Raw genomic sequence first — 27,892 nt, forward strand, 5'->3', positions numbered from 1 at the left:
TCTATCCCTCCACTATCCGTCTGAATCCAAATAACTGACTAACATTTCCACCACTCAAATTACTTTCATATTTCACTATACGAATTCAACAATAATCCTTTAGGAGTTCCAGATTATCGTGCTACTTGCTGAAAAAGCGATGTGACGCCTCGTCAGGGGTAGTAAGCCCTATATAAATGCTATTATAATACCATACAATACTTCAAAATGCAGTTTGAGAATAGGCCCCACAGCAAAGGAAAAAAGAAGAGTGTAAATAAATGTTGCAATCTAAAGACTAAATTACATTGTTTTGAAGGAAATCTCTAGACAATATGTTCCAAACTTCTAAATCAAATTTACAAGTGTCCCACTGTTCACCCCCTGCTGTCCGGTACTTAATGTAAGAAATAACTGAAGCCCCATATAGAGAAACTGAACATTTTAAGTTGTTTTATGGGCACTAGAATGAATTTCATTGCTGCTCTAATGGTTTTATCCCGCTCAAGCATTACAAAATATAGCTCCAAAAATATCCGCCTGAAGGAAGGTTAACAAAACTCGAAACGCTTCGTGACGGAGCCTGCTACGTGTGCGAGGCAGTAAACGTGGGCATGTGTTTGATAATGCTCTTCGAGGCATTTAAAAAACACCTCGTTGTCGATTCTTCGAGGGCGCGCCAGCAGCACAAAGCCATGCCGCTAATAGACAAGGATAAAAACGCACTCACTGCCGAAAGGTCGCTAAATGCTTTCGGCGGCACAAAAAATCGTGTGGTAAACACAAGGCCCATTAGGTCGTGTCTCCGAAGAGCCGTTTGGGATATTTCGCGTTTTATACTTTATATGTGCATTTTAATGATTCCAAAAAAAATCCATGTTAGAAGCACCGCTACACCGTAGTTGTGATGTTCTACACATACGAGCCTTTGAAACAGAAACGAGACAGGGCTTTGTGTCTGACCCCCCAACGTCTCGCACAAGTTTCAAGGGAACATCTACAATGTTCATTTAGATGGAGAAAAAAAAGCTTGTTCAGGTTGAGGCTAGTAAAGGTGTGACCGAACCAAAAGGAGCCGGATGAGTAACTTTCTCCGATGCGTCACTAGTTTAAAAACAAACGGGAGAATGAGACATTCTTTTTCTCAAAAGGGAATAATATTCTTCCACAATGGCTTAGGAGCGGAGGAGAACAAAGATGGCCCGAATCAGACGTTTCGTGCGCACAATGCCGTAGTCGAACTCACGTGGTGCCGGGAAACAACGCATCAACCACTTTACCGACACACACGGCAAATACAATTAGCAAATGTGAGGGGCATACTGTTTCATTGCAAGGCCCCTCCTGTGACCGCCTCGGGTTCCCCTTCCTAAAAAGGAACACCCAGGCAAATATACAGAGCTGGTAATTGCATTCCACACAAGCTAGCATCATTAGCCTAGCGACAGGCTGGGGCAATGTGCTGCCGTGTTAATGTGTGCTGATAGACAGAAATCAATATGGTGCCACCCAGAAGGGGTACAATGGGAGCTACTAAAACAAGAGAGGGAGGCGCACCTGCGGATCATAAAATGAACTCATAGGGAGTGAAAGTAGCCCCGATCCTATGCGTCTTGGGTGAGTTTGCCAGTGAGGCTTGCAGGCTAAGTAGCACAGAAAGAATCAGCCAGTGGTAAACACACACAAACGCCTGTTTCCCCTGCACCACTGCAGTCCATGGATATGTTAACCTGTTGTAACCACTTTGCATACGTTTTAATATTTATGATTTATTTTCTAAAATAAATTTATACACTTTTGGTGTTAAATATTCACTTTGAAATCGTCCCGATAGCTGTAATTGCACTGCCTAGTTGTATGTGACATCTGTCTGTGACCCATATTGTTTTAATCTTTTCCTATAGGGTGGGTTTGACATAGGTGATGGCACATCTGTTCAGAAATTGGTGCAGGCACCCATTAATTTTTTGTAGTGATTTTTGGAAGATACTTATCAGCTTGATAAAATTGGCACAGCCATACCTTCAACACACATTGCTTAACCATTCCTTCAGCAGTGCTGTGTTTACTGAAGTCCCACCTTTGTGTTTAGTACTCTGGGTGTCTGTGAGAAACAAAGAGAAAGGGCATTTTCTTTTTCGTTTTCCTTCATCAATTTGTCCTGATGCTTGCCAATAATTTTGAAGTAAATGGGGTTCAATAAATTACTTACAGAGTAAATGTTTCCAGGGAGCACTTGCTTTTCATCTTCTCATTCTCTTGTCCCGATCAACATTTTGGGATGCTTCAGTTGAAATAATCTACTGAGAGAATACCACTAGATCTAAACCCAATAGGTGGGTTTTCAAGTTTAATTAATGCTCTTATCCTGACTTTCCCCATTTTTGGGTCTACGAAGACTGTATTAAGGCTGCTTAAACGTTAAAAGGCTATTAACAATAACAACTTCCACTTTGTCTACTTTAAAAACAGGCAAATTCAGTAAGTGGATTACCCTCCAATCAGTCTCCAAATGTTAGATTAGTCCATATATATTTATATTCTCAAAAACATTATCAACAGACACATTGTTGTACTGTGAGATTTAATCTCTTTGCATTTATATAATGTGGCATAGTCCAATTGTTGGACCTGACCCCTTCTGCAAGGTTATTCCCAAACTTCTTAGCTTCCTCTGCCTGTTTTTCTGACATTCTTTTTGTTGACTTTAGGACTCTGGGCACTTTATCACTGCTAATCAGTGCAAACGTGCATGTGCTCTCGCCTCTAAGCATGGTATGATTGGTCTACACCTTTTTGGTATATTTAATTTACTTGTAAGTCCTTTGTAGAGTGGTTTCCTCTATACCCTGGGCCTGTAAATGGAATGCCACTAGTGGGCCTGCAGGACTGCTTGTCCCACCCACAGAAGTAGCCTTTCAAACCTGTCTCAGACCCGCCACCACAGGGCCTGTGTGCGCAGTTTACTGCCACTTTGATTTGCCATTTAAAACTACCTGCCAAGCCTTAAACTGCCCTTTTATTACACATAGGTCACCTGTTGGACTTGGCTCTTTTTGGCAAAAGTTCCTTAAACTTTTGCCTTCCTCCTAGACCTTTTCTGACATTATGCTGCCGACTTAGATACTTTGGGCACTATGCCACTGCTGGTCAATGTCAAAGTGCAAGTGCTCCCTGTATAAAGTGTTATGGTAATTGCTTGTCCGTAATTGGCATGTTTGTCCTACTGGTAAAGTCCCTAGTAAAGTGCACTATGTGTGCCAGGGCTGGTAATGCAAATGCTAATAATGGGCCGGCAGCACTAATTGTGCCACCCACACAAGTAGCCCTAAAAAGAGATCTCAGGCCTGCCACTGCAGTGCCTGCGCACAGTTTGTTAACTGCCTTGTTGTCCTGACCAGTGCACCCACTTGCCAGGCCTTACCTTCCCTTTTTATGCACATCAGACACCCCAATAGTATGCCCAAGGTACCCCCTTGGGCAGGGTGCAGTGTATGTGAAAGGTGGGACAAGTACTGAGGTGTGTACCATGTCCTGACAGTGAAATACTGCCAATTTCGTTTTTCACTGTTGCAAGGCCATCTTTCCCATAGGACAGAATGAGCAATGCTGTGTCCCATGTTTCCAGCATATCTTCCCATAGTCATAAGATGGAGGGATGGAGTTTAGTGTGCCTGAACTCAGAATTTAATAACACATCTTTTTGTGAAGATGGTTTTTAAATTGTGTGCTTAGAAACCACGCTTTTAAAAGTGGTTGGTTTCTTGTCTTAAACCATCCTGTGTGCCTCTGCCAGTTTGTGTATTGGCCATCTGGGTTTGGATGCCACAGGGTCTGGGAAGTGTCCTGACCCCAGGGAGGAGAAGGTGAGACAGCAACAGGCTGGCCTGCATTTGATGTAGGGGGAGGAGTAGACCCCTGGATGTGAAGAGGGCTGTGTTGCTGCCACAAAAGGATGGCTCCACCTCCTGCTGAGCGTCTGGGCCCCAGACCCCCACTATCAAAGGAAGAAGGTGTGCCCTGGCAGGAAGTCACCCAGAACTGGTTTGGACCGGGGCACAGAGCCCCCTGAACACAAAGACTTCAAAGTCATTTAGGGATATAAATGAGAGCTGAAACCCCTGAACTCAAGACTGAAATCCAGAATGAAAAAGTATTTAACCTACTTTGTGATCAAGAGGAACCTCTGCCAAAGAAAAACAGCTGAAGAGACTGAAGAGACTGAAGAGCCCTTGCTGTGTGTTCTAGGGCTGGCCTGCAGTTTGCTGATTTGACTAAGGACAGGCCAAGGGATATTGCTGTGTGCTGTGTCCCCCTGCTTGTGAGGACTTTGCTGTGTGCTGTGTCCTGAAGTAGTGTGTCTCCAAAGGCCCCAGGAGAGCTGGTTCCCCGTTGTGGAAACTTAGGAACATAAAAGTTTCCAACCGTGATCGCATTACCCCGCAGCGTGAAACATCATCCACGCTGCTGTATTGCTGTTTGTGGCCCGAGCCGTCATCGTAACTAAGGCTGTGAGTAAAGATCACCGGTGCAGGCCCGAGCCGCAACGTGCTAAAGGATTTCTTGAAGCTAAGAAATCTAAAAGTGAAAGGGATCGTGATCGTTGTTCACCAAGATGAATCTGTCCAAAATCGTCAACGGAGAAGTCAGCGCCATAACCCGTCTGGCTACAGCGTCGCCTAACAACGGAGCTGCAAAGTCATTGGGGCCCAGCAGGACGTCCGACGAGTGGGAAGAGAGAGAGAGCGAGGCAGCGCACACCCCCAGGTAAGGCTTGGACTCCGGTCAGGAGCCGCAAGCGTGTGTGGCCTGGAAAGGTGTGCAGGAGCAGTACAGGAGTGCTCCAAGCTCTCTCCCACTGCACAGCGTTAGATGTACTGAGTCCCCGAGCGGCCCTTACCTGCCCAGCAGTACCGGGGCCACCCCTTCAAGCTTATGACCGTTGTCTCTGGTGTTGGGGCCTAGTGGGGGCCCAAGTTGACCGCGCAGATTGGCGTACTGCATTACTCGTACATTACGAACTACCTGATTCTTGCATTATGAATCGCATTACTCCTTGCATTACGAACTGCCTGATTCTAGCATTATGAATCGCCTTATTACTGCGTTACGAACTGCATTAGTGCGTGCATTAAGGACTGTGTTATTACTACATTACGAACTGCATTACGAACTGCATAGCATTGCATTAGGACTGCATTAGATCATTGTGAACTGCTCATTAATACCGCAAGAACCTATAAGTGATTGTTGGCCTAATAACCGGCAAAGTGAGAGATTATAAATACGCATGTCTTGGATTTCTATTGTTTGGTCTCATCGTATTCCTTTTGATAAAGATACTGCTATTTTTATAAAAACCAGTGTGGTGTCCATTTGTGGTGTTATCACTTTGTTACTGGGAGTGTGGTTGCAAATACTTTACACATTACCTTGGAGATAAGCCTGGCTGCTCGTGCCAAGCTACCAGGGAGTGAGCAGGGGTTATCTAACAGTGTGTCCCTCCTTACTCTGACTCGAAGCAAGGGTCCTTATTTGGACTAAGGTACTTACCTCAGCAAACTAGAGACCCCCAGTTCTAACAATATCCATTCCTTCAAAAAACATAATCGTGAATAAAAATGTAAACATAAATGTAAAAAGCTCTCCATTTGCACGAATCACTAAATATGCACACAAATAAACCTTCGACACTCTTGGTCTCCTTTTTACGTGGGAACTGGTTCCCTTTTGCGTTGTTGCTCCTCACTGCCATCACCCTCACACATTCTGGACCATTCCTTTCCTTCCACCTCTCCACAAATAGCCACTCTCCTGGTACTCCACCATTTACCATCTGATAATTTGAGGGTGTTTCCCCTCACCTCAATCACAGTCTATGGGGAAGAGAGTTTGGAGCATCCCTTCTTTTACACACCACCCATGTATACTTTGATCAACATTCCCAGGGTAAACATATTATCATTTCTATTAACTCGTTTATTGTATCTTAGTCTGTACTTAGCCTGATACTCCTCCACTTTGCTACATATACTGTGATAGTTAACCTTGGGTGGACCAGCCCTAGCCATCCAGGCTGGAACCGCCACAGTACATGGCACCCTGCCCTTCAAAAGACAGGACCGAATTTCCCCCGCCGTCGAATGCGCCGTGGTGCGATAATTCCTCTACATATCCCTCACTTACTTCTTCCAAAATTTGTTACTGGGAATGGCAATTTGAATGCTCTACCCCAACACATGATTGAAATGTTCCACTAAATCATTGCCCCATAGATAATAAACTGGAGTCTTGCAGTGATTGATACCCCACTTTAAAAAGAATGAACTAAATTCGAAAGACACGAAATGGGGACGATTTGACATTGATATTGCCACAGGGCAACCCTCCTTTCTGAAAATGTCTCCACAAAAGGTATTACATTGCCAGATTTCACTTCACTCATAAATGCTACTTCAGGCCATTTCCAAAAGTAGCCTATCATCACAACAGCATACCTTTCACTCACACCCAATCCCTTGAATTACTCACAGACTTTCATCGCAACCTTTTCCCATAGGCGTTTTGGCAAAACCACAGGATTAATTTGTTTCAGACATCACATGTGATTTGTCGCTACAAGCACTAGAGATGCAATCACAAACATACCTTTCCAACTGCTTATCCATGCTTGGCTACCAGAAATTGACACGGGCTTCCCTCTTCATAGGTGACATTCCTCTGTGTCACTCGTGAAGCAAGGTCAGCAACTTGTCTCATAGGTAAACTGGTGCCACCAGACTCTCATTCTTCCTGATGATACCATCCTCCACCGACAACTCATCCCGTAGATTTAAACATAACCAGATCGTCCTCACTGGCCCAATTTTGTGAGCATGGTAGGGCCTCTATCAATTTTACTAAATTGGGATCGGTCAACATGGCTTGCTTCCACTCTTCTTTTCCAACAGAACCATAAACATACGACACCCCTGCCACCATCCATTCTTCATCATCACCCTCATTCACACCATCAGTCGAAAACCTGGATAAACTGCATTAATATTCCCTGTACCAGGAACGTACTTTACAGAAAACACATAATCTTGGATGTGCTACAACCACTTAGCAATGAAGGGTGTGGCTCTCTCAGCCCCTGCTTTTGTGCACAGATACATCAGCAGATTATGGTCTATACTCAGTTCAAAATGTATTCCCAAACAAAAATTTGAAAGTGTTGTACACCCCACCAACAGGCCAGAGCCTTCTTCTACACCATTGAGTAGGTGCTCTCTGCTCCTTTCAAGGTTCATGATGCAAAGGCCACCACTCTTTCCTCCCCCTCATGCACCTGCATTAGCACAGCATCCAAACTATGATTGCTGGCATTGGCCACAATTATACTTTTGTCACATGGATCAAAAGGTCTGAGGGCTACCACCTTTACAATTGCTTCTTTCACCCTTCTGAACGCCAACTGGCACTCCATGAAACAATATTTCACCCCTTTTTCATTAATTTACCCAAAGCATTCAGCATGTCTGTAAAATGGTGAACAAACTTTGCATAGTATTCTGCAAGACCAAGGAACAAACTTAATTGATCCCTGTCTTGCAAGCAGGAGAGTTCTCATTCGCCTCTCAAACCCACGTGTGACCCAAGTAATCCACTTCCTGTGTGCAAAATTAAAATTCTTCCAAACCTATAGTGAGCCCTGCATTCTCCAACCTTTGCAACACCTCTTTCAAAATCACATCATGTTGGTCCTTGCCCTCGCCCCACACCAACATATTATCTTAGAACACCAGTACCTTAGACATGTCTTTCAACACACCTTGCATGGCCCTTTGGAACACCACGGAGGCCAACCCGAAGGGCATAGTTATTACTGAAAAGCCCCCTCCGGGGTTATGAAGGACGTCAAATGTCTGGATCCCATTTGCAATCGTACTTGATGATAAGCATTGGACAAGTCCAGCATGGTGAAACATCTACCCCACTTCACGCTCGCCAACATTTCACTTGTGCGGAGAAGGGGATGTTGGTCGACCCAAATACAGACATTCAGGTCCTTGAGGCCCATACACATGCAGATTTTACCACTTGGCTTCCTTGCGATTACAAGCAGACTTAACCACTCTGAAGCCTCAATGGGTTTTATCACACCTTTACTGCATAGCCTCACCAATTATTCTTTGAGTAAACCTCTTAGAGCCAGAGAGACATTCCTCACCTTATGCACCTTAAGTAGGGTCTAATTCTTCAACACAATCCGGTGCTCAAATTTCTTCAGACACCCTAACTGCTTTCTGAATAACTTTGGAAACATGCTAACCCAATCATTCTCTACACGAGAACCAGTCAACAATACCTGCCTAGGATGATTAGGATCTAAAATCATCCCAAACACATGCTGCCCATTCCAACTCAACAGGAAACTTCCCTTCTCCACAACACACACATTTCTTTCAGCTTTTCTGTCTCAGAATCCATGTTCCATACACAATACCCTATGACCCGTAATTTTTTCCAACAGTAACTTTCAGGTTCTACATCTGCCGGCACAACTTCCCAAGATTCAATTCATCCCATGTGGTTTTATCAATCAAGGTAAATGGGGAACACAAATCTGCCCACAATTGAACCTCCTTCCCATTTAGGATAATACAACATTTAGGGTGCCAATAAGCTTTCTCCCTAGTCTCCACTTTGCTCAGCAAAACTGGCAATTCTAGCCCGGAGCTCTATTTGGATCCTGGCACTTGGAGCAGGCACTTCTCACAGTTATATTCCGACACTGTTCACCATATGCCAATAAAACTTTTGTAAATCACATATGGGATAAGTTCTCTTGAATCGTCTTGGGCTGTATCACACATCCCTTACTTTTGTCTAGAAGAGACAAGGGTATCAATAGAGCAGTAAAGCCAAGAAAAGCCCCAGGCCCTAACAAATTACGATGTGACCTTCTGAGACATGACAAGGCAGTATGGGTACCTTAAGTAAATTTGCTCTGTAACCTGGAGGCAGCAGGGTCCCAATACCTGAAACGTGGAGAAGAGCTGAAATAATCCCTATCTTTTACAGGGGCAATCTGCAAGATCCTGTCAATTATAGACGGATTAGCTTAATAGACACTCTGAAAAGGTCTACGCTTAACAGGTCTTAAGTAAACGTAACTGGATAGATGAAAACAATATCCTCCCACAGTACCAAGCAGGGTTTAGAGTAAATACAAGCACGATAGCCCAGGTTTTAACGCTGCTGTGTATAGTGTGGAAGTACACTAAATTGAAGGGAAGGCATCTGTACATAGCCTTATTGATTTGAAGACCACATTTGATCTTCTTTCCAGGATTTCTCTGCCTGGTGCAGATAGTAAGACTCCATCAAGATAACTATGCCAGAATTAGATGTGGGCCTGGCGGTGAACTCATGGAAGCAATTCTGATAAAAAGGAGAGTAAGACAGGGATGCTTTTTGGCACCCACCCTTTTTTCATTCTACGTAAATGATGTTGTGCAATACCTTTGGGGTTGCAAACAAAACTCCCAAAATTAGGAGGGGTGCCAATACCGGCATTACTATTTGCAGAGGATACCATCCATATCTCCCAGACACCAAAGGGATTACAAAGGCTACTGGATTGTTTCAATGCAGTTTTCACTGTAAAAGGCCTTGAATCAACTCAACTAAGACTAAGTATATGGCCATAAAACCACACACGTTTTTTAAGAAAAACATCTGTGTTTAGGCAAAGAGTTTGGGGATGACCCTGCAAAAAGAGCCAAGTTCAACATTGAACAAAAAAGAGAAAAACATAGGTTTTGGGCAAAGCCTGATATTACAGTGCAATCTGGTTTTGCATGAAATCCTAACCCCAAATGAAAGCATGTGGAAGCAAGGGTTCAAAAGAGATGTCATCCGATACACCAACACGTAACATGTATACCATACCCTAAAGCATCTTAAATTCACAGTACAAATCCTAAATTTAAAAACCCTGATTGGCATAGCTTTACACAGAATAGCCATTTGTAGCTCAAATGTGGATGGAGATATCATGGGCCGACAATTCTGGCCAATTCTGGTACTGCAGTATATTTTGTCCTTTCTACCCTTCAAATTGTCTCCAGCACTTGCAACATCCCCATCAACTACCCTGGAATCTAGGTTATTCTTCAACTCAGAAATGTCCTCGGTTCCACAAATCAGTGTAGTGATCAGAATGATCAAACAGTGGATTTCCATGTTCTTTAAAATTCTTCCACTATTTCAAACTGACCATGGGTTAGAACTGGACATAAGATTTGTATTGTTTTACCTGGACTATTGCAACATCGTATACACAGCCTTCCCTCAAGCACACGTAGCCAGGTTTCAAACCCAGGAAGCCAAAATGTTTTTAAAGAGGAACATATCATGTCTTTTCAGAAAGACCTTCACTGGCTACTGGTCAAAGCCATGATCAAATTTCTGCACCAGCCACAAAGGTTTCTGGAAAAAGAGTCCCAAATACTGGCAGAAACCATCCACATGCTATTCCCCAGCACGGAACATCTGATCATCAGCATCCAATCTGATCTAGCAATTGTCATACAAAAGGACGAAACATGGAGTAAGGTACATGGGTGCGCAAAGCCCAAAACTGTGGAACGTGCTTCACCCTGGTTTGAGAGCCCAACCCAACCATATTCATTTCAGGAAACCCCTAAAAACCTAACTGTTTATATTCTAATTCTAATGCAAAAGACAAAACAAATAGGGGCATTTCATCACAGAACACCTGCTATGGAAGATTTACCCTACCTGATCGATCACTCTCTATCCTTCATTTTCTCTGTGTTTCACAGTTTTTCAGTTTTGCACTCTGAAGTAACCAAAAGATTACACTTAATGCACAAAAGAATCGATGGATAAATAAATATATAAAAACTCGATAGCAGGCAATGAATCGAAGACTTTATTGTGACAGTGCCAAGCACACAAATGACATAGCGCTTGGCAAAGTATTGCCCTACAAGAAGCTAACCAAACAGTTCTGTTTTGAGGTGCTAACAAATCACACGAACACCTTCCTCACTTTAGAGGTTTTTTTCCCGTTTCCCTCTACCATGCGAGCTTTTCTAATAGCCTCTTCCATTTAAGCACATCTGAAATTCAGGTATAACAGACTGCTGCCTCCATGTGTGCTCTCAAGGACTTTTTCAAGTACTACTAATTGAAGAAACGTGTTTCCGACAATTATTTGACCACATGGCAAATGGAGGAATTGTGTACCAGAAAATAAGTCACTCTTTCGCCGAGTGTCCTCTCTGCTAAATTATTTATGGCAACCCTGCATTAGCGCGCGCTTCTGAGTGTGGGAGCCACTTTAAACTCACGAGCAGAAGAGCTGATTTCATCACGGTTTGATGGGAAAAAAAAGTTTAAAAGCGTGTGATTGATTCATAAGGTTGTCTTTAATGTTTCATTTGATACTTTAAAACGTTTGCAAATAGCAGCGAATAGAGTGGCCCTGGGCCTCACAAGTGTGACGGGATGAAGTTAAAATACTGCCATGTTAACACAGCCCCGCAGGCAAGAGCACAAGCTGCCCAGGGCACGCACGGCCTTACACACAAGACGCCATTTTTACAAGATGTATGACGTCTTCCCACACTGCAGCCTCTTCCCTGTCTCTCTGCTTTGCTGGCTGTCTCTCTGAGTGCAGGAGCTCGTACATTAAATGAGTCCACTCTCTTAGATTGTTTCCTCGTGACCTGTCTATGTAGCTCGTGAAGGATGTCTAATGGCTGTGGCAGTGGCGTAACGAAATTTGAGGAGGGCCCCTCTAAAGAACCTGGAGGGGACCCTCATGCTTTGCACTCAGTCAGGATTTCTTAGGCCAGGGGTCCGCCGCCCATGCACAGTGCCAGGGATGGGGGTTTGGGGCGGGGAGGGGGGTGAAGCTCCAGCCTCCAGTCACTGCAGGGGATGTTGTTACGCAGCTGGGTTGTGGGTGCAGTAACAGACAGCTTTCTCAAGATAATTTATTTCCCATGGCGCTTTTGCGAAGGAAAAAAAAACATTTCCTGAAAATTCAGAAAGAGCAAAGATTTTAGGAGAATTTCCCATTATCATGAAAGCTACAATTCATAAAATATTCAAACACAAACATTGAAATGTTTGTGATGTAGTAGGATTGAAAAAAGCTTTGTACATAGTCATAACACTTTTGAAATGGAATTGCTCCTTTGCTATATAAATACCATTAGAGACATTAATGCAAAAATACGGCGAATGGATCTCTGTTTAAATGCACACATAAGAACTGAACAAAGACAGTTTACAAATGGCAACATCGTCTGAAAGTTGTACTTAACACGGAGGCACAGGAAGGGACAGTCACAGGGAGCACCAATGAGGCTGCCCTAAGAGAGGGGCCACCTTAGTGCACATTAGGCATGACCCTGTCTAGAGTCATGGACCCCCCATGGGTCCCTCAAGTCTGGCCCAAATTCATGCAACATTTCCAGTGCGTGTGCAGGCGGGGGCATGGTACTTATACCATCCCCCGCCCATCTAGCCGTCCTTTTGGTTCCTCCTGGTCATGCCGTCTTCCTCCCTACCGCATACCTGGAGTGCTGGCTGGGGTGAGTAGCCAGGGAACGAACATGTTAACTTGTTAATTTGTGTTGCAGGTGGAGTTACAGGGCGATCCGGAGGCTGAATGGTACATAGGGGTACCCTCTTCAAGAGCACAATATGGGTGCAGAAGCCAAACAACACCAGGAGTCTTTACGGCAGGCCCATGGAGGAAAGAGACAGCGCCCAGCTAGTCCTTCGGGCGAGTGTAAGCTTGAGCAATCAGGGGCTTGCCTGGACACGCGCCACCCCACAAAATGCTATGTCTCCATGTTGGGGTGAGTTGCCTATATTGGCATTAAGAGTCACAAGTACAGAAACAATGTTGCACTAGAAGATGGGGTCATAAATTGGCACACAACAACATACACAGAGAGACGAATAGGCCAGCAATCCCGCACAGGCAATCAGCAAACACCCAGATGCACGACAGAACCAGCAATAAGGTAGCTTTACACAGGCTATAGTCACCCCAAAGTGCCAGACAGTCCCATAAACACCAGTTGAAGACAATCAAGACAGTCAGCAACGGACAAGATGAACAATCACACACACTTCAGAGACCGGCAGTCACATTCAATGGAGATTAGCAGCCAGTTAGGAGCCAGATTCAGGCAATTTACAGTCGAAATAAAGATCGGTGCAAATAGACTAGAGGCAGGTGGTTTCTAAGAAGTCACATGCAAAACAGTGACACTCCTAGGTTAGTTCCTTATAAAATTGTCATAACAGTTGTTGTGTAAAACAAAACTGGTTGACCAATGGTAGCATAGCAAACATTATAGAGTTGCCTTATAGGCAATGCTTTAAAAATCAGCATCACTGATCATGCCACTGCACATTTATATAATATCCTTCATTTTTAGGTTACTCATTTCACTTCCAGGCATTGAGTTCCACCCCAGATTACCACTTTGGTCATCTTTTCCTTGTAGGCCGGGGACACTTCCAGAACTGGTTGGAGGTCAGTTATGCGGTTGTTCAGTGCCTCCTCAACCAGCAATGAGCTGGCGTATCATCACACTCAGCTCACTGAGCTCAGCTTGAGCCAAGCCAAGCTCTCACCAGCCTCTCCACCTCAATGGAACGCCAAGACGGTTGGGAATTGAACTGCAACTACTTGTGCGCATTATTTTGGTGTTTGCCCTTTATTGTGTATGACCTCAACTATAACTCACTCAAGCCTAATGGGTGTCTCCTGCTGACCAAAGGCCTCCTCTATATCTGTTCTGTTAGTAGATGTCCCTCAAAGGCAGCCTCCTTCCCCTACTGCTATTAGGATACGCAAGAGAAAAAAAATGATTTATTGCATTTTGAAGATGAACACCAAAAGGCAAACTTAGTTCATTAGGGGGTCATTCGGATTGGCTTTCAGAGTAGAAGCCCTGGTGGTAGATGGTTTCTCTGTGATCAGGGACAAGTAGCTCCTGAAGGAAGATAGCTCTGAATAATTACTGCTGTCTGAGACTTTTCCCCAATCAGTTGGATTTGTGAATAAAATGTTTTCAAATTAAACCAGTCCCGGAGAAAAATTGTTTCAAGGTCTCTCTCATTTTATTATTTTATTTGAAATAAGTAAAACAATTAACAAGCCAACTAAAAATGCACTGTATCTATGAAGACACTACAATCCGAAAAATTAGAGTTAACACAACCAATGTCTGAATTATTGACACAGCAAACCTGATAACACAAGACATAAGATATTTGAAGAGTAGCTTACATATGTTCCACTCAAGAAGCAACAACGGGTGCTGTGAAAAACCTAAATGAGTCATTTCTGGCTGTTCAGCACATTACTGACCGAATTATTCCCAGACTCCTTTAGTGACGATGACTGCCATTGCCAAGACTTAGGCCTGTCTGATAGAGCATCAGCGCAACTATAGAAGCAGACAGAGATGCAGTCAGCATCATTCATCAAATGGTGACAATCAACCATGTCTAAGTGGAGATCAGTAGTTGAGGACAATGAAGAAGCGGGCCTGAGTAAAATGCATTCTGGTAGGAATTGTTGCACCATAAATGCATCAAAGAAGGAAAGGAAGCACCAGCATGGAAGTCATTAAGGTGATGCTAGGCCAGGGGTCGCAGCTGTGACTCCTGACTAACCCCCCCTTCTACACCTGGCACTGCCTTTGTGACCTCTGGCATCAGAGACATTTTAAGGCATGGGCAAAGTGGGCTGTGGCCCAATGCCACAACCTTTCTGCCTCCCCCCCCCCCGGCCCCCCCCCAGACAGAGCCAGCTCTGTTCTGCAGAGAATATTTCCCTGATGACCTTGAATAATTCTTAAACAGATTGTTTTAAAATGTTGTTTTCCTTTAATTTATTTTTAATGTGGGCGATATGTGAAAGTCTAATACAGACAGTGAAATGTTGTGTTTATGTTTCATGCCTAATCATAGAAAAGTTTATTTTATATCAAAACGGGAACTCGCATATAAGAAATGGGAGGGGAGGTCACTGAGATCATTTGCAGTAATATTGGCGCGCTGCTGCTGTGTTCCAATATTGAAAACACACTTCACTGTCCCTGAATATTAGATGGAAACACATTTAGAATTTGGACCAGGGTGCCTGTGCACTGTCAGTGTTCTGGCCAAAGAGGGCTTGAAAGAGCTGAAACTGGAACATTAATTCAAAGCTGCTCCGAACAGGGGCCCTCAAAATACGTGGTTCGAGGCCCCCACAATCCTGAGGATGTCCCTGCCTGGCATCAGATGTCCTAAAGGCAACGCAACACAAATTAAACAGGCGGCTCTTGTGAGTCCTGTTTACTTTCAGTAGCCAGCGGTTATTTAGACAGACTGTTTATGAGAATAAATGCGTGGATAAGCAGAACACTCGGCTACTGTGAAACAAAATGTTTCCATGTGAAACTTGACAATGGCACCATCATTCGTGTGCTGCGCGTTCTGATCTGAGGTGCACCTTCGCTAACTTTGCAGTCCAGGAAAGCATGAAAAACAATCTCATGGCAGAAAGCAACAATTTTGCGATTTAATTAATTCATTTTCCTGGTGGAGAGACCCGAGGTAAAAAGACGTCTCCATGTGTTTGGCTGGCTGGAACTCATGTGGGGGGAGAAAAAAAATCAGTGTATGAGAAAGTTGAGAGAAAAAAGATAGTGAGAGACTGAATGAGAGAGAGAGAAATAGGGGCAGATGACCAGGAGAAGCAGAAAGAAGACAGGACGAGGACACTGCAGAGTGGCAGATTAGTGAGAGAAAGACAAAGACAGGTATCTGCGTGTGTGTGTGTGTGTGTGTGTGTGTGTGTGTGTGTGTGGGTGTGTGTGTGTGTGTATCCAAGAGAGATAGTCAAGAGACAGCTGACAGACAAAGAGAAAACCAAATGCGATAGCAACAGACATCAACACCTGAAATAGAGATTGAGAAAGGCGAGGGAAAGACACAGGCTATAACAACAGATGATTGAGAGACAGTAGAAGTGACAGAAAGAGAGGGTGAGACAGGTGTGATAAAGACGTGATGGAGACGGATGGATGAGAGAGACATGCAAAGAAAAAGATGGCTGACAGATCATAAAGAGACAATTCAAAGAGCAAGAGAAGGGGAGGCATGGGAGGTGATAAAGATGCAGAGTGGAATGACAGATATCTCAGAGAAAGAGGGGAGAGAGGTTAAAGAGGGGATCTAATGAGACAAAGAAGAAAAAGGGTGAGATAGATGATAAAGCAGTGCAAAATAGACAGGTGAGAAAGAAACAGCAACTGTATGAGGTGGGTGAGATAGGGGAGAAGTAGAGTTATGATAAGAGACAGATGCAGGGGAGAAAGAGACAGATGAGGTTATAGGACAGAAGTGGGAGACAGGCAATAGAGGCTATGAAGAGGTAGTCAGGAAAGGTCATATGATGTCATTTTCTGTTATGCCATTGCAGACAAAGGGCATGTGATGTAACTTCCACTATCCATGTCATTTTGGTGAATTGATGTCTATGAGCACCAGCAGTGTGTAAACAGACGAAACACAGATTTGGGGACTTGAGTGAGGTTCTCTTTTATGAAATTGTGCAGAACGTTTACTTCTGCAAACAGTAACCGTTTTAAAAAGTATAAAACTGTGTGACAAAAAAAAAAAAAAAACAAGTCCCAAAGGATCCTCACAAATTCTGCTTTTGCGACTGAGAGTTTCATTTGATCACTTCTGGCCACATATTCAATGGTTCGGTTATAATTTGGTGGGATTTGAAAAGAACTGTGCAATGTTGTTATTGTTATGTTTGGGAGTTATTCAACCAATACAAACAGATGTATATGGTGTTATGTATATCCATCACAATGTATCCTCCAGGCCACGTCCCGGTATATACCATGTAAAATCAATAAAATATATTGTTAAAAAAAAAATCCTGCCTTATGAAAATTCTCAGTAGAAGTGTGGAAATCACTTAATCATGAGTTATGTGCAAGGTCTTAGCTAGTTGAGAGAATGTTGAGCACTGTGAAATATTGGACACTATTCTAAGAACAATTTATTTGACCTTTTAGAAAAACTGCAGAGAATCATGTATAATATGTCAGTTAACGTCCGAGATTTTATACATTTAATGTGATATTTATCTAACACCAGACCTGAGATTTGTGTAACTCTCTAATTATGAAGCTTGTTTTTAGAAATGTATATGACACTGACAGATTGCAAGGCAAAAATTCATATCATGACAATGAATATTTAAATTTAAAATACCCCCTCTCTTGGGTTGTGTAGTGTTAGAATAGTGTATCTAAAGTATTTGTTTAGAAGAATTAATCGGTCTCCCTATCCTACACATGAAACGTATAATATCACATACTGGAGAGCTATTTAGAACATAATTGCATATGGACTATCGACATATATGTAATATTAAAAAGATCTGCAATAGTTCCAATTTGCTATGATGTATCATTTAGCAAATATAATTGACCGTGAAATTGACCAAAATTTAAATTGAGACTATATCAGCATCAATTTGTATTTTTTCTGTATCATATGCCTTAGCTGATTGCATCTGCGGTTGTGTTATAAAGCAGAAATTTAGCCGTCTTTACAGAGCACATGCCTTTGTCTTCTGCAAGTGAATGAAAACATGTCCAATGTCAAAAAGCCCAGACATTGATATAAATGACAGAAGACAATCCCCGAACTATGAAACTTAAATTACAATAAAAACACCATATGCAGCCACTCATCGGATATGGTATTCCACTTACGGAAGTCACATATTCCTCAATAAAGCAAATATGACTCAAAGCAATGTGTCCTGTTGTGGTTAAGGAAGTTAAAATAAGTTAATGGTTAGGTTGACTTACATTTGTGTTCGACACTTGTCATGCCTCCATATAAATTTAGAAAGCTGCACTCAGATTAGAAAGAGTTGAAGAGAAGAGGCGATGAAATGAGGAAACTATCTGAGTGCTGCATCATGAGGTGCTTGTGATTATTTCACATGGCTGCCATCCCCTGCTCCGCCACTAGGAGTATATTGAACACTTGTCAAGACGAGATGTACATAAACTGTCCTACATCAGCATAAGTAGATATTCAACAGATTATTTCACTGACACTACGCGTCCACCTTCAATAACAGTAGGATATCATGGGCAAGATGTACAAACCTACCACTTTGCGAGTTGCAAATTGCAACATTTTGCGACTCGCAATTTGTAACTCGCAATAGGAATGTACAACAGTGTCTAAGACACTGTTTGCGATTCCTAATGGGGTCACAAATTGCATGCCTCATTAATAATCATGTGTCAGGTGCAATTTGCGAGCACATTAGGAATGGCTAGCACTCCTAGGGAAGGTGGACTGCTGGGGTTAGCAGACCACCAGGTCTGTGACTGCATTTTAAATAAAGCTGTTTTAAAAAGAAAATCCTTAAAGGAAAAAGGAATGCATTTAAAAAAGAAAAATGAAACGTTACTGTTCATTGTTCAAGAGTAGGCAGTGGTGCATGGGACCACTGCCTGCTCTTAAAAAATATTTTCAATGGCAGTCACAAAGGATAAGGGGGTCCCCTGGGGATCTCTTCCTGTTTGCGGGTGGGTTGTCACCCATTTGAAATGGGTGGTAAACTGCAAGTGTTTTGCGGCTGCAATTGCGGCCGCAAAACAATCTTACTTTGAAGTGCGAGTCGCAATTAGGAAGGGACGCCCTAGGCCCACCCCTTCCTAATGTCGAGTCGCAAACCCAATTTTTGTAATAATCATACAATAAACATTCAATATTCACGAATTCCTATTAATAAAAAAAAAAAAACTATTTTGCGAGTCAGTAATAGGTTACCGACTCGCAAAAGAGGGCTTGTAAATAGGGCTGACCTATTATTTGGTCGCAGTACTTTTTGCTTCACTAACATGGTCATGTCATATATACATTTTGATCAGTCTCGTTTATAGTAAGTGGATACATGGACGGATCTCATTGAGACCACCACCACTCTGACTGACAGGTAAGGTATGCTTGTTAAATGTTTGCATGAGAGTCCACCCAAGCATTCACCACTTTCATGATGAAAGCTCTTGAGGCCCTATTCAACTTTCATAGCTAGTTGACAATGTACATAGTGGAATAGTACTATACGGCAACATCCAAGACTAGTTCATGCTAAGATGGGATATGGGCCAAAGTCAATCAGTTTGGCATGTGTCTCGTAGGCAACAAATAAAAATAACTTGTAGGCTGTGGTCAGTATTTCAGAAATGGTTACACATTCAGAGAGGAACTAAATTGGTTTTGAGGATAGATATGGCCAGTCACGTGACCATCCAGGTGCTTTGGTGTCTGAAGCCTTGGGAACAGTAAATGACAGCTTTGTAGAGTGTGATAATGCAGGGGAACGTACTTGTAATTTGTGTGCAATACTGTTGCAGCTGTAGAGTTATTCTGTGATTAGTTTTTATCATTAAGCATTGTGGTTATAGAAGTGTGAAACAGCACAATTGTACACATATTTTTTTTAAATGCTTCATTTATTGAATTTGTGTATCAAATTGTCAATTTAATTCTTAGCAAATTACTAATCTCATTTACAAACTGTGTATTGCATCCTGCAGGCTATGCAATTTATATCATGTTTATTGAATGCAGCAGCCGCGGCCTGTCCTAATGAGCTGAGGGGCCATGCCCCCCTCACCTTTTGACCACCATCAAGAGAATCTGCCAGGCTGAGCAAAGGTCAGCTTGACAGACACTCCTTATTTTGAGGTTTGGCAACCAGGAGCTAGACAAGAGCTAAATGCACAGACTCATGGCTGAACTTTGCCAGGCTGAAGAAGTCACATCTCCTGTAGGCGTGACCTCTTTAGCTAGGCAAAACACTTCAAGGCCCTCCCCCTCATGATGAGGGGGATCGTCACTGATTGCCTCAGACCTGGGCGCTTCAGTTGTAAGCCCTGAAGTGCCCAGGGCCGATTGTCAATCACTGACACCTTGTCACAGAGAAGGGTAGGGTCTGCAGTCTCACTGACCCCATCCCACTCTGTGACGATTGAGGGACTGCTGCCTTCCCTCAATGGCTGACCAGCAAATGACAGTGTTGTCATTGGCTGGCCTCACTGGTCAGCCAATGAGGGAAGGCAGCAGTTCTAACCCTCCTGGGATCTCTGAAGCAGAGCTGCGCAGGTATGATTTTATTTTTAATGTCTGGTGTATGCGTGCATGCATGAATATTTGGGAGTGTGTGCGTGCGTGTGTGAATGCATGAGTGTGAATGTTTAGGTTTGCCTTTGTGCCCCCAACAGCCCCCCTCCCTGCTAAAAGTACAGTCCACCACTGGAATGCAGAAACAATATTTGAGGTAAATGGCATTAGTGACATTGCAAGTTTATCATGGGCATTAATACAAGTAAGAAACATTCCACCACCCGAAGTCCGATAGTGAATGATAGCCATGTTTATGATGCATGGCCCTTCTCACACATAAACCCCTGTGCTGCCATACCTGAGCACAAATTACACCTAACAATTCAGCCTACTTTTAAATTATGTTCATGTCACCCACTTTCAGCTGATAAAAGAATACCACTTCCTGTTTAAAAAAACTATTTCAATCTGCTGTCGTGATGATGGGGACATTGCCCAAATCAGGGATAGGAAATGTAATCTAAATGAATATTTTCAGTGAGTAATCATGTAAGGATTTAGATTCTGGCCAGCCAGGTCCCTCCAAGTGATTCCAGACTTAGTAATAACTAAAGTTTTCGGAAAATTGTCACTAATGATAGCGACAGTGAAGATGTACTGTAGCAAAGGTACAGCTTATTTAAGAACACGCCTTGTAGATAGTCCTTTACACCTCCCTATATAGGACAAAAACTATCTGGGTTAGATTAAGTCAGTTAACCCGCTAATAATGTCATAATTTAGTGAACGTCATGAGAGTGCACCATGAATGAAAATCATAATAATAGTAAAGAGAAGATAGAATGGGGTGTTTTCCTTCCAATTGTATGCCTTCTAGAAGATTTAGGACCAAAGAGGGGCATCTGTATGAATAATTGATGGTCCTAGGAAGCAGGAGAATGCATTCACCACTGACAAAGGAGGCGTCTAAATACTGAGGACAAACAATATAAGTCGGACATGTTATCTACAGTTTCCACTCAGCTTGAAGCCATCCTACCAAGGTGCCTGAATAGAACACCATTTGATCTGCATTTGTGCTTGATGTCGGTACATACTAGGGGCCTGATTAGGAGTTTGGCGGACGGGTTACTCCATCACAAATGTGATGGATAGCCCTTCCACCATATTATGAGTTCCATTACATTCCACTGGATATAATGGAACTTGTAATATGGCGGATGGGATATCCGTCACATTTGTGATGGAGTAACCTGGCGGCAAAACTCGTAATCAGGCTTTAGGTGTGGACCAATGTTCCTTATTCATCGCAATGGCCACCAATGACCATTACATGTAACTAAGATTATGCCCAAGTGTAGAAATCATATCCTTGATGTGGAAGGGTGTTCAGGATCTATAATACAAGTAATTGCTTTTGGAGGTTAGCATTAGGGGGTACCCTGAGGTGAGGGATCTGGGGCTTCATACTGTGCACTATCATTTTCTAGATCCCCGACCACCCCTGGACTCTCTCAGCAACATCGCTGCATCATAGCAAGTCCAGTTCTCGAGTTCCTTCCGCCATACTGCCACCCAAGGGCCTCTCTGAGCTTTCCAGTTTTCAATAATCTCTTGTTTTGCCAACAGGAATGCAAGGTCTTGGAATCTGCTTGTGGCTTTATTTTTAGCTGCATACGGGAACCAGTCAAGGAGGCAGTGTCTTGGGGTGCATGGGACCTGTTTCTCAACAATGGCAGTGAGTGAAGCATTTATGTTTTTCAAGTAGGGTGTGTGTCGTGCAGGCTAGTTACATATGCATAAAGTCAGAGCTCTCCTCCCCACATCTTGGACAGCCGGCACTGGAGGTATCAAAATATCACTTAATGTGTACCAGCATCAGATATGTTCTGTGGAGTATGCAAAAATTTATCAATTTTAAACAGGCATTTCTTGCCACCTTAGGTACCCTTTCTAGGATTTCTGTCCAGTCTCTATCAAGTTTGGGGCATCCCAGATTCATCTCCCACTTCTATGGAAGGATTGTCAAATGCAGTAGCATATCTCCCTGCACTGTCCTATATAAACAGGCAATCGCTTTAAAAGTGCAAGCTGGTGTAACAATGTATTGATAGGTGTTGTGTCCCTTTAGTTATGCAACTTCTGTACCCCAGTGCTTACAAACTGCTTTCGTTGCAGCCCTATGCAGCAAGAAGTGCCCTCTAGGCAGATCATACACCGTACGGAACTCCTCAAAGGGGAGGATTGCCTAACTTTTTAATAAGTCACCCAGCCTGGTTGCTCTTGCCTCCACCGACTCTGTTAAACCCCTCCAATTCTCACCATGAGGTGGTACATCCAAGTATCGCACAGGCATGTTCAGCACATATGGAGTTTTTGTCTTAATCTTCTGTAAACAACGAACCCAACATCGGTTCAGTACCCTAAACTCCTTTGAATCCCTTGCGTTTGAGCACTTAAGAGTTATAAGCACCTTAAGGAGTGTGCAGGCGTCTGGTACATCGGGTCTATTGATACGTCCAGTTGTCAGTTTCCCCACCATCCACGGTGATAGTCACTGTAGCTGCGCTGCCAGATAGTAAGTCTGCCAGACCTCCGTCAGCTACTGGCCTCTGCAAGGTGTGTAAGGCCACTTGTTGGCAGCCTGTCCCCCATACGAAGGCTGTAGCGATGGAATCTATGTTCTGCAACATAGTCCGGGATAGCCATATTGGCAATACTATGTAATAGAGAACCCATGGAAGCATTATCATTTTCAATAGCGCAAACTTACATGGAACTGAGAGGGGTAGCATTCCCCATAATTCAGTGCTCCTTCCAAGATCTCTAATCACCTTCTTTATGTTGCCTTGCAGCAGGTCTGCACTGTCATGAAATATTTTGACACCTAGGTATTTGAAACACCGGGATTCCCACTGCAGTCCCAGCACATCTGGTGGCTGGCTACAGTCCGCTATAGTCATGAACAGTTGTGATTTTTGTCAATTAACCCTCAGTCATCAGTGCTGCTTGAAGTGATCTAAAAGCTTGTGGGTGCCCACCAGCGTCGTTTGAGGTATCGTGCAAGAATATAGGGAGATTTTCAGCATATAGGGCAATATGATGTGTCTCACCTCCACTATCAATGCACCTATAGGCACTTCCCGGTTTCCCCTATAGGCACTTCCCATCCTAGCATGGGTGGTGAGTAGTTTACTCGCTAAAGCAAATAGTAAGGGAGAGAAGGCAACCCTGTCAGGTCCCTCTATTCACCTGATAACACTCCGAGACACAGCCTACTGTACACACCCAAGTCACAGGATCCGTTTACAGGCGATTAAGTTGTCACCTAGCTGAAAGCGTCTCATAACTGCGTAGAGATAGGCTCATTCCAGCCTATCAAAGACTTTCTCTACATCTACCACGAATGTTGCTGTCTGTGTATGATCATATGTGTCATCATCTAGTAGTGTCAGCAGCTGTCGTATATTAGTCGCGTTGTTCCTGCCTGGAATGAACCCCACCTGGTCTGTGTGTATTAGCGTGCACATGCGGGTAGGTCACCTAGTAGCAAGTATCCTGCTGAGTATCTTGTAATCTACGTTTAGCATTGAAAGGAGGTGACTATAAGTGCTTCACAGGTGGAAGGTAGCAGTAAGCCTGCGACCTTGACCATGTTACATAGGTCCACCAGTTTGGGAGCCAATTCTTCCACATAAGTGGCATATAGCTCCACTGAAAGGCCATCAGTGCCCGATGTTTTTTCTCTGGCCAAGGCTTGTATTGCAGCTCAGACCTCCGGTAACGTGATCTCCCTTCACATGAACTCTGCCTCTTCAAAGAGCAGTGTTGAAAAAGTCAGGGGCAACAACAAATTTCTATGTCCATCACAGAGCAATTTAATGAGCTGCGATTGAGTGCAGAATGATAATCCTGAAAATTGTTATCAATATACACTTGCCTGTATTGTTTGCGACCAGTATCGGATTCGATTTCAAAAATCACGGAGCCTCGTTTAACAGCGTTTACCAGCCAGGCCAGTAGCATACCGGTACGGTTTCATACTGCATGGGCTCTGATCATATAGGTCTTGTCATCGAAGCGCCAAAAGCACTCCACTTGCTACGCCACTTTTTCTCTGGCTTCTAATAGTTTGCACTCCCGGATTACCTAGTGTTCTTAGACAGAGTTATGTGCACAGTACAGAAAAACTCTGTCCTCCTGCCAGAAAGTTGGCAAGATCTAAAGGGCAACCTCTTATTACTGTATGTCTTATATGTCTTAGTGTAATGTATTTATATGGCTGAAGTACTAAATATCTTGCCAGAATTCAATTTAAAGCATCTGCCTGACGTCCTTCTTCTGTGACAAATTGTTTTACATAAATGTTAATATTTTAAATAAATATAATGTTTATTTTATTCTTTGAAAAGTATGGGTTTCTATTCATTATCCACAACCACTGTTCAAATGGCATCTAAGGTGTGAATTTCTCAAAGTGACCCTTAAAAAGCACCACAGCACACCAACTAATCTGTTGCAAACACCAGTATGAAAACCGATTCATCAGTACAGGCAATTTGGTGTGAAATTTGTTTCCAGGGGATACCAACATATCTCCAGTATGTGCGTTGCCATACAATATGTCAATATTATGTCAATACAATTAGGCATCTATTTAGGGCCCTATTAGGAAAGGCAAATTTAGTTATTAGTTTCAGTTTTTAACCAAATTGACCTGTTGTACTATTGCAAGAAATTAACAAAGGGATTCCTGGCAGAATTAAACTCATTTACGGTTGCAGAGATCAATATCAATAGTGCAGAGTTCTCTGCACCTGTAAATCCCACTCAAGGGGTGGGAACATGGGAAATTCAGTGTGTTCCAAGGTCAGCCATGGAAGTTTGTGAACACCCAGAAACAAGTACAATTGTTGGGCATCCACTTACTCCTCTCATTCCTCTTTCCACCTTGAAAAAGGTCAGATTCTTGAACCAGTCAAGAGAATCTCTTTACAAGTTGGCAAGGCAACCCTAGAGTTGTCCAGGATGCTAGGGGAAGGGGGTCTCCACAGGCAAAAACATTGTTTGCACAGTGAAAACATTTGTCCTTTACATAGGCAATATTTCCCGTGTGGAGTTCTCCACTATGGAGAACTGCACAGAAGGGAATATAAGTTTGAGAGCAATGTCACACAACATTGTATTGTACAATATTGCAACATTTATATAGCCCTTACTACCCCTATGTGGGGCGCTGAAGTGCTTGCATGGATTGGTAGCATGCTACACTGTGTAGAGTGTATGGTTGGTAGCGTGTTGTCTTTGTTTTGATCCTATGTGGGAAGTGTTCCCATGGTACGCTTGATTACCACTGACTTGCGGTTATCGTGTGATCAATGCAGTGCTTAGCAGTGTGATGGATGGAGAAGTGTGAGCGAGGCACACAGTTTATAGTTTTCAGTAAAGCAGCTTTGAACAGCTCTGCAGGTCTCTTTATGGTATTTCTTATGGTCGTAGCTCACTTAGCAGGTTACTGCACTAGGTTATTTTGAGATATTTTGTTTAAAGTGTATAATCCTGAGCAGGCATTTCACATTCCCAGGAATCCACCTGAAAACCTGCACCTGGCTTAGCTTTCCATGTAGTATACTGGGAATGTTTGTGAATCCTCGAAATTCATTCATTTCCCATTGCACATATATTTAAATCTGCCAGAGCAGACTTACAAATTACTTATGAATTGAGCCCATCATTTCTTTCATTGAGGCCCTTACATTAATATTTAGTTATTTAATATTTTACATTCTCTGCGGCACAATGATACCATCATCCCTCCTTTCCAGACTCTTACACATCCTAAGATACAATTTAAATAAAATGCTTCTAAATGGAATTCACTAATATATAGTGATAATCCTGTAAGCAAGGTATGGATCCAGCCCCAATGCAACCAGAATCTCCTTGTGCCTTAGGTGCATTGTATTTATTCCTATACATGTTTGAGGAAAAGGATAAATAAGCAATGATATTACCTAAGTCACACTGGGCCACAGTGTTACAGGAAGAATCATATTTTAAATGTGATGCACACAACCCGAGCTACCTTTAAACACTGCCATTCTATCACGCTGGTACATCTTTTATAAATAGATTTTTACTTGTAAAAGCACATTTCACAGTATGTGGGTCCTGCCTCTGCATCCAAGTTGAATATCCGTTCAATTTCCTGCAAGTCACCGCAAAGCAAAATGCATAGCCAATGCCGTCTCTGAGATTGGTTGCCTGCTGCCTCCTGACCAAAACATTTTAGATCCGGAGAGAATTACAATTGTTTCACAACAGTAAACTTAGTATGTCATCTTCTTAGACTGGACCTACCTTAAGTAATCTCTGCGACAGAGAATAAGATTTGCTTTTGTGTACAGAGTGGACCCAACCTCTCCAAGACGGCAGTCGCAACAGGCGCATTTTAGACAGTCTTCATGCCAGTACTTATCCAAGGCCTTCAGCAGGTACCGGTCCTTGATCTTTCGGTTACAGCCAGCACAGCCCTTCTGTTTGCCTTTTGGCTGTACAGATAACATTGGCACACCTAAAAGAAAAATATTATATACCTTGAATGTTGGGTGGAATTAGCTTCTCTAAATTGATGGCTTGACATGAAATAAAATCATGCTTAATCTGCAGTCATTCGTGAGATCCGTCGGCTCTATAGAGTGTAAAACGCTCACATGTCTTATCCACAAACTAGAGACCTTGTGTGAAGAAAATCAATGGTAGTGGCAACATCCAAAACTAAAAAACAAATACATTTTAACTATGGTGACAAAGGCCAACTCAAGCAATGTGTGTCTCTGCTACAAAACAATTTCTGAAGATAGGATAATTATAATAGACTTCTATGCATGGAGGTATGTCAGAGATATTATCTCACATAAATATCCCATATTAAATATAATTTACAACACATATCTTCCCATTGGGTGTAGAGTTTCTAATATCAACCTTCCAGGGGAGCTAGTTTCACACATGATATTTGGGAGACAATATTTATGTCAGCTGATATTCTGATGAGGATATCCTGATACCACACCATCACAGTTTTTACATTCTCTAAGCACTCTAAACAAGTTATCTTTGGTAACGTTCTTTCTGGTAGAGATTATAGCTAACTGCAGAATCCTCATCTTTTGAATATTTCCCCAGAAATCAGACTGTTTCTGAAAAATCTTTAGCAGTATTCCTTCGTATCAGTAGGTGGTGCTCACGGCTCCCCACCAATGTCGCTACGCACCATATGAGACATGTGTCTGCCTATATAAGCACCACCTATCTGCGATGATAGTTACTTTTTGACTCATCCATGCCCACAGATGCATAGCTAAAATCAGATCAATCATGACCAGTGTGCACTTCTCTAAAATGGAATCTTATTATATGAATGAACCCAATTGACAGACCAAGGATGTGAGGGGAGGCGATTTGGAGTCTGCAGTTAGAGGCTCTACCAGAAAGAGCATTACTGAAGGTGAGTAACTTGTTCTTCTGATATAAACGCAGATTCCTCGCCTTCTGAATAGATACCAAAGCAGTACTTTCCAGGAGGTAGGTCTGTAAACTGGCTCAAACAGAAAAAGTCCTGAAGGACCAGGCAGGCAAAGACCCCTTCCCGATGGACCTGTCTGTCTAGACAATTGTGCATGGTGACTATATGGAGTGACACCAA

At 42.9% G+C, this 27,892-nt stretch overlaps 1 protein-coding gene across 6 annotated transcripts in view; it reads right to left on the bottom strand.

The window, feature by feature from the left end:
* The window catches only part of LMO1 (LIM domain only 1), a 506,754-nt gene that overhangs the window by 135,142 nt on the left and 343,720 nt on the right, over positions 1–27,892 (bottom strand). For all 6 annotated transcript variants that reach the window (XM_085646830.1, XM_085646832.1, XM_085646834.1 and 3 more), the window contains one exon: positions 26,545–26,758. In XM_085646830.1, coding sequence (XP_085502956.1) covers positions 26,545–26,758 — 214 coding nt within the window. The remainder of the gene's footprint in view (positions 1–26,544; positions 26,759–27,892) is intronic.

Source organism: Triturus cristatus, chromosome 3_2, assembly GCF_964204655.1.
Source record: "Triturus cristatus chromosome 3_2, aTriCri1.1, whole genome shotgun sequence".
Lineage (NCBI taxonomy): Eukaryota > Metazoa > Chordata > Amphibia > Caudata > Salamandridae > Triturus > Triturus cristatus.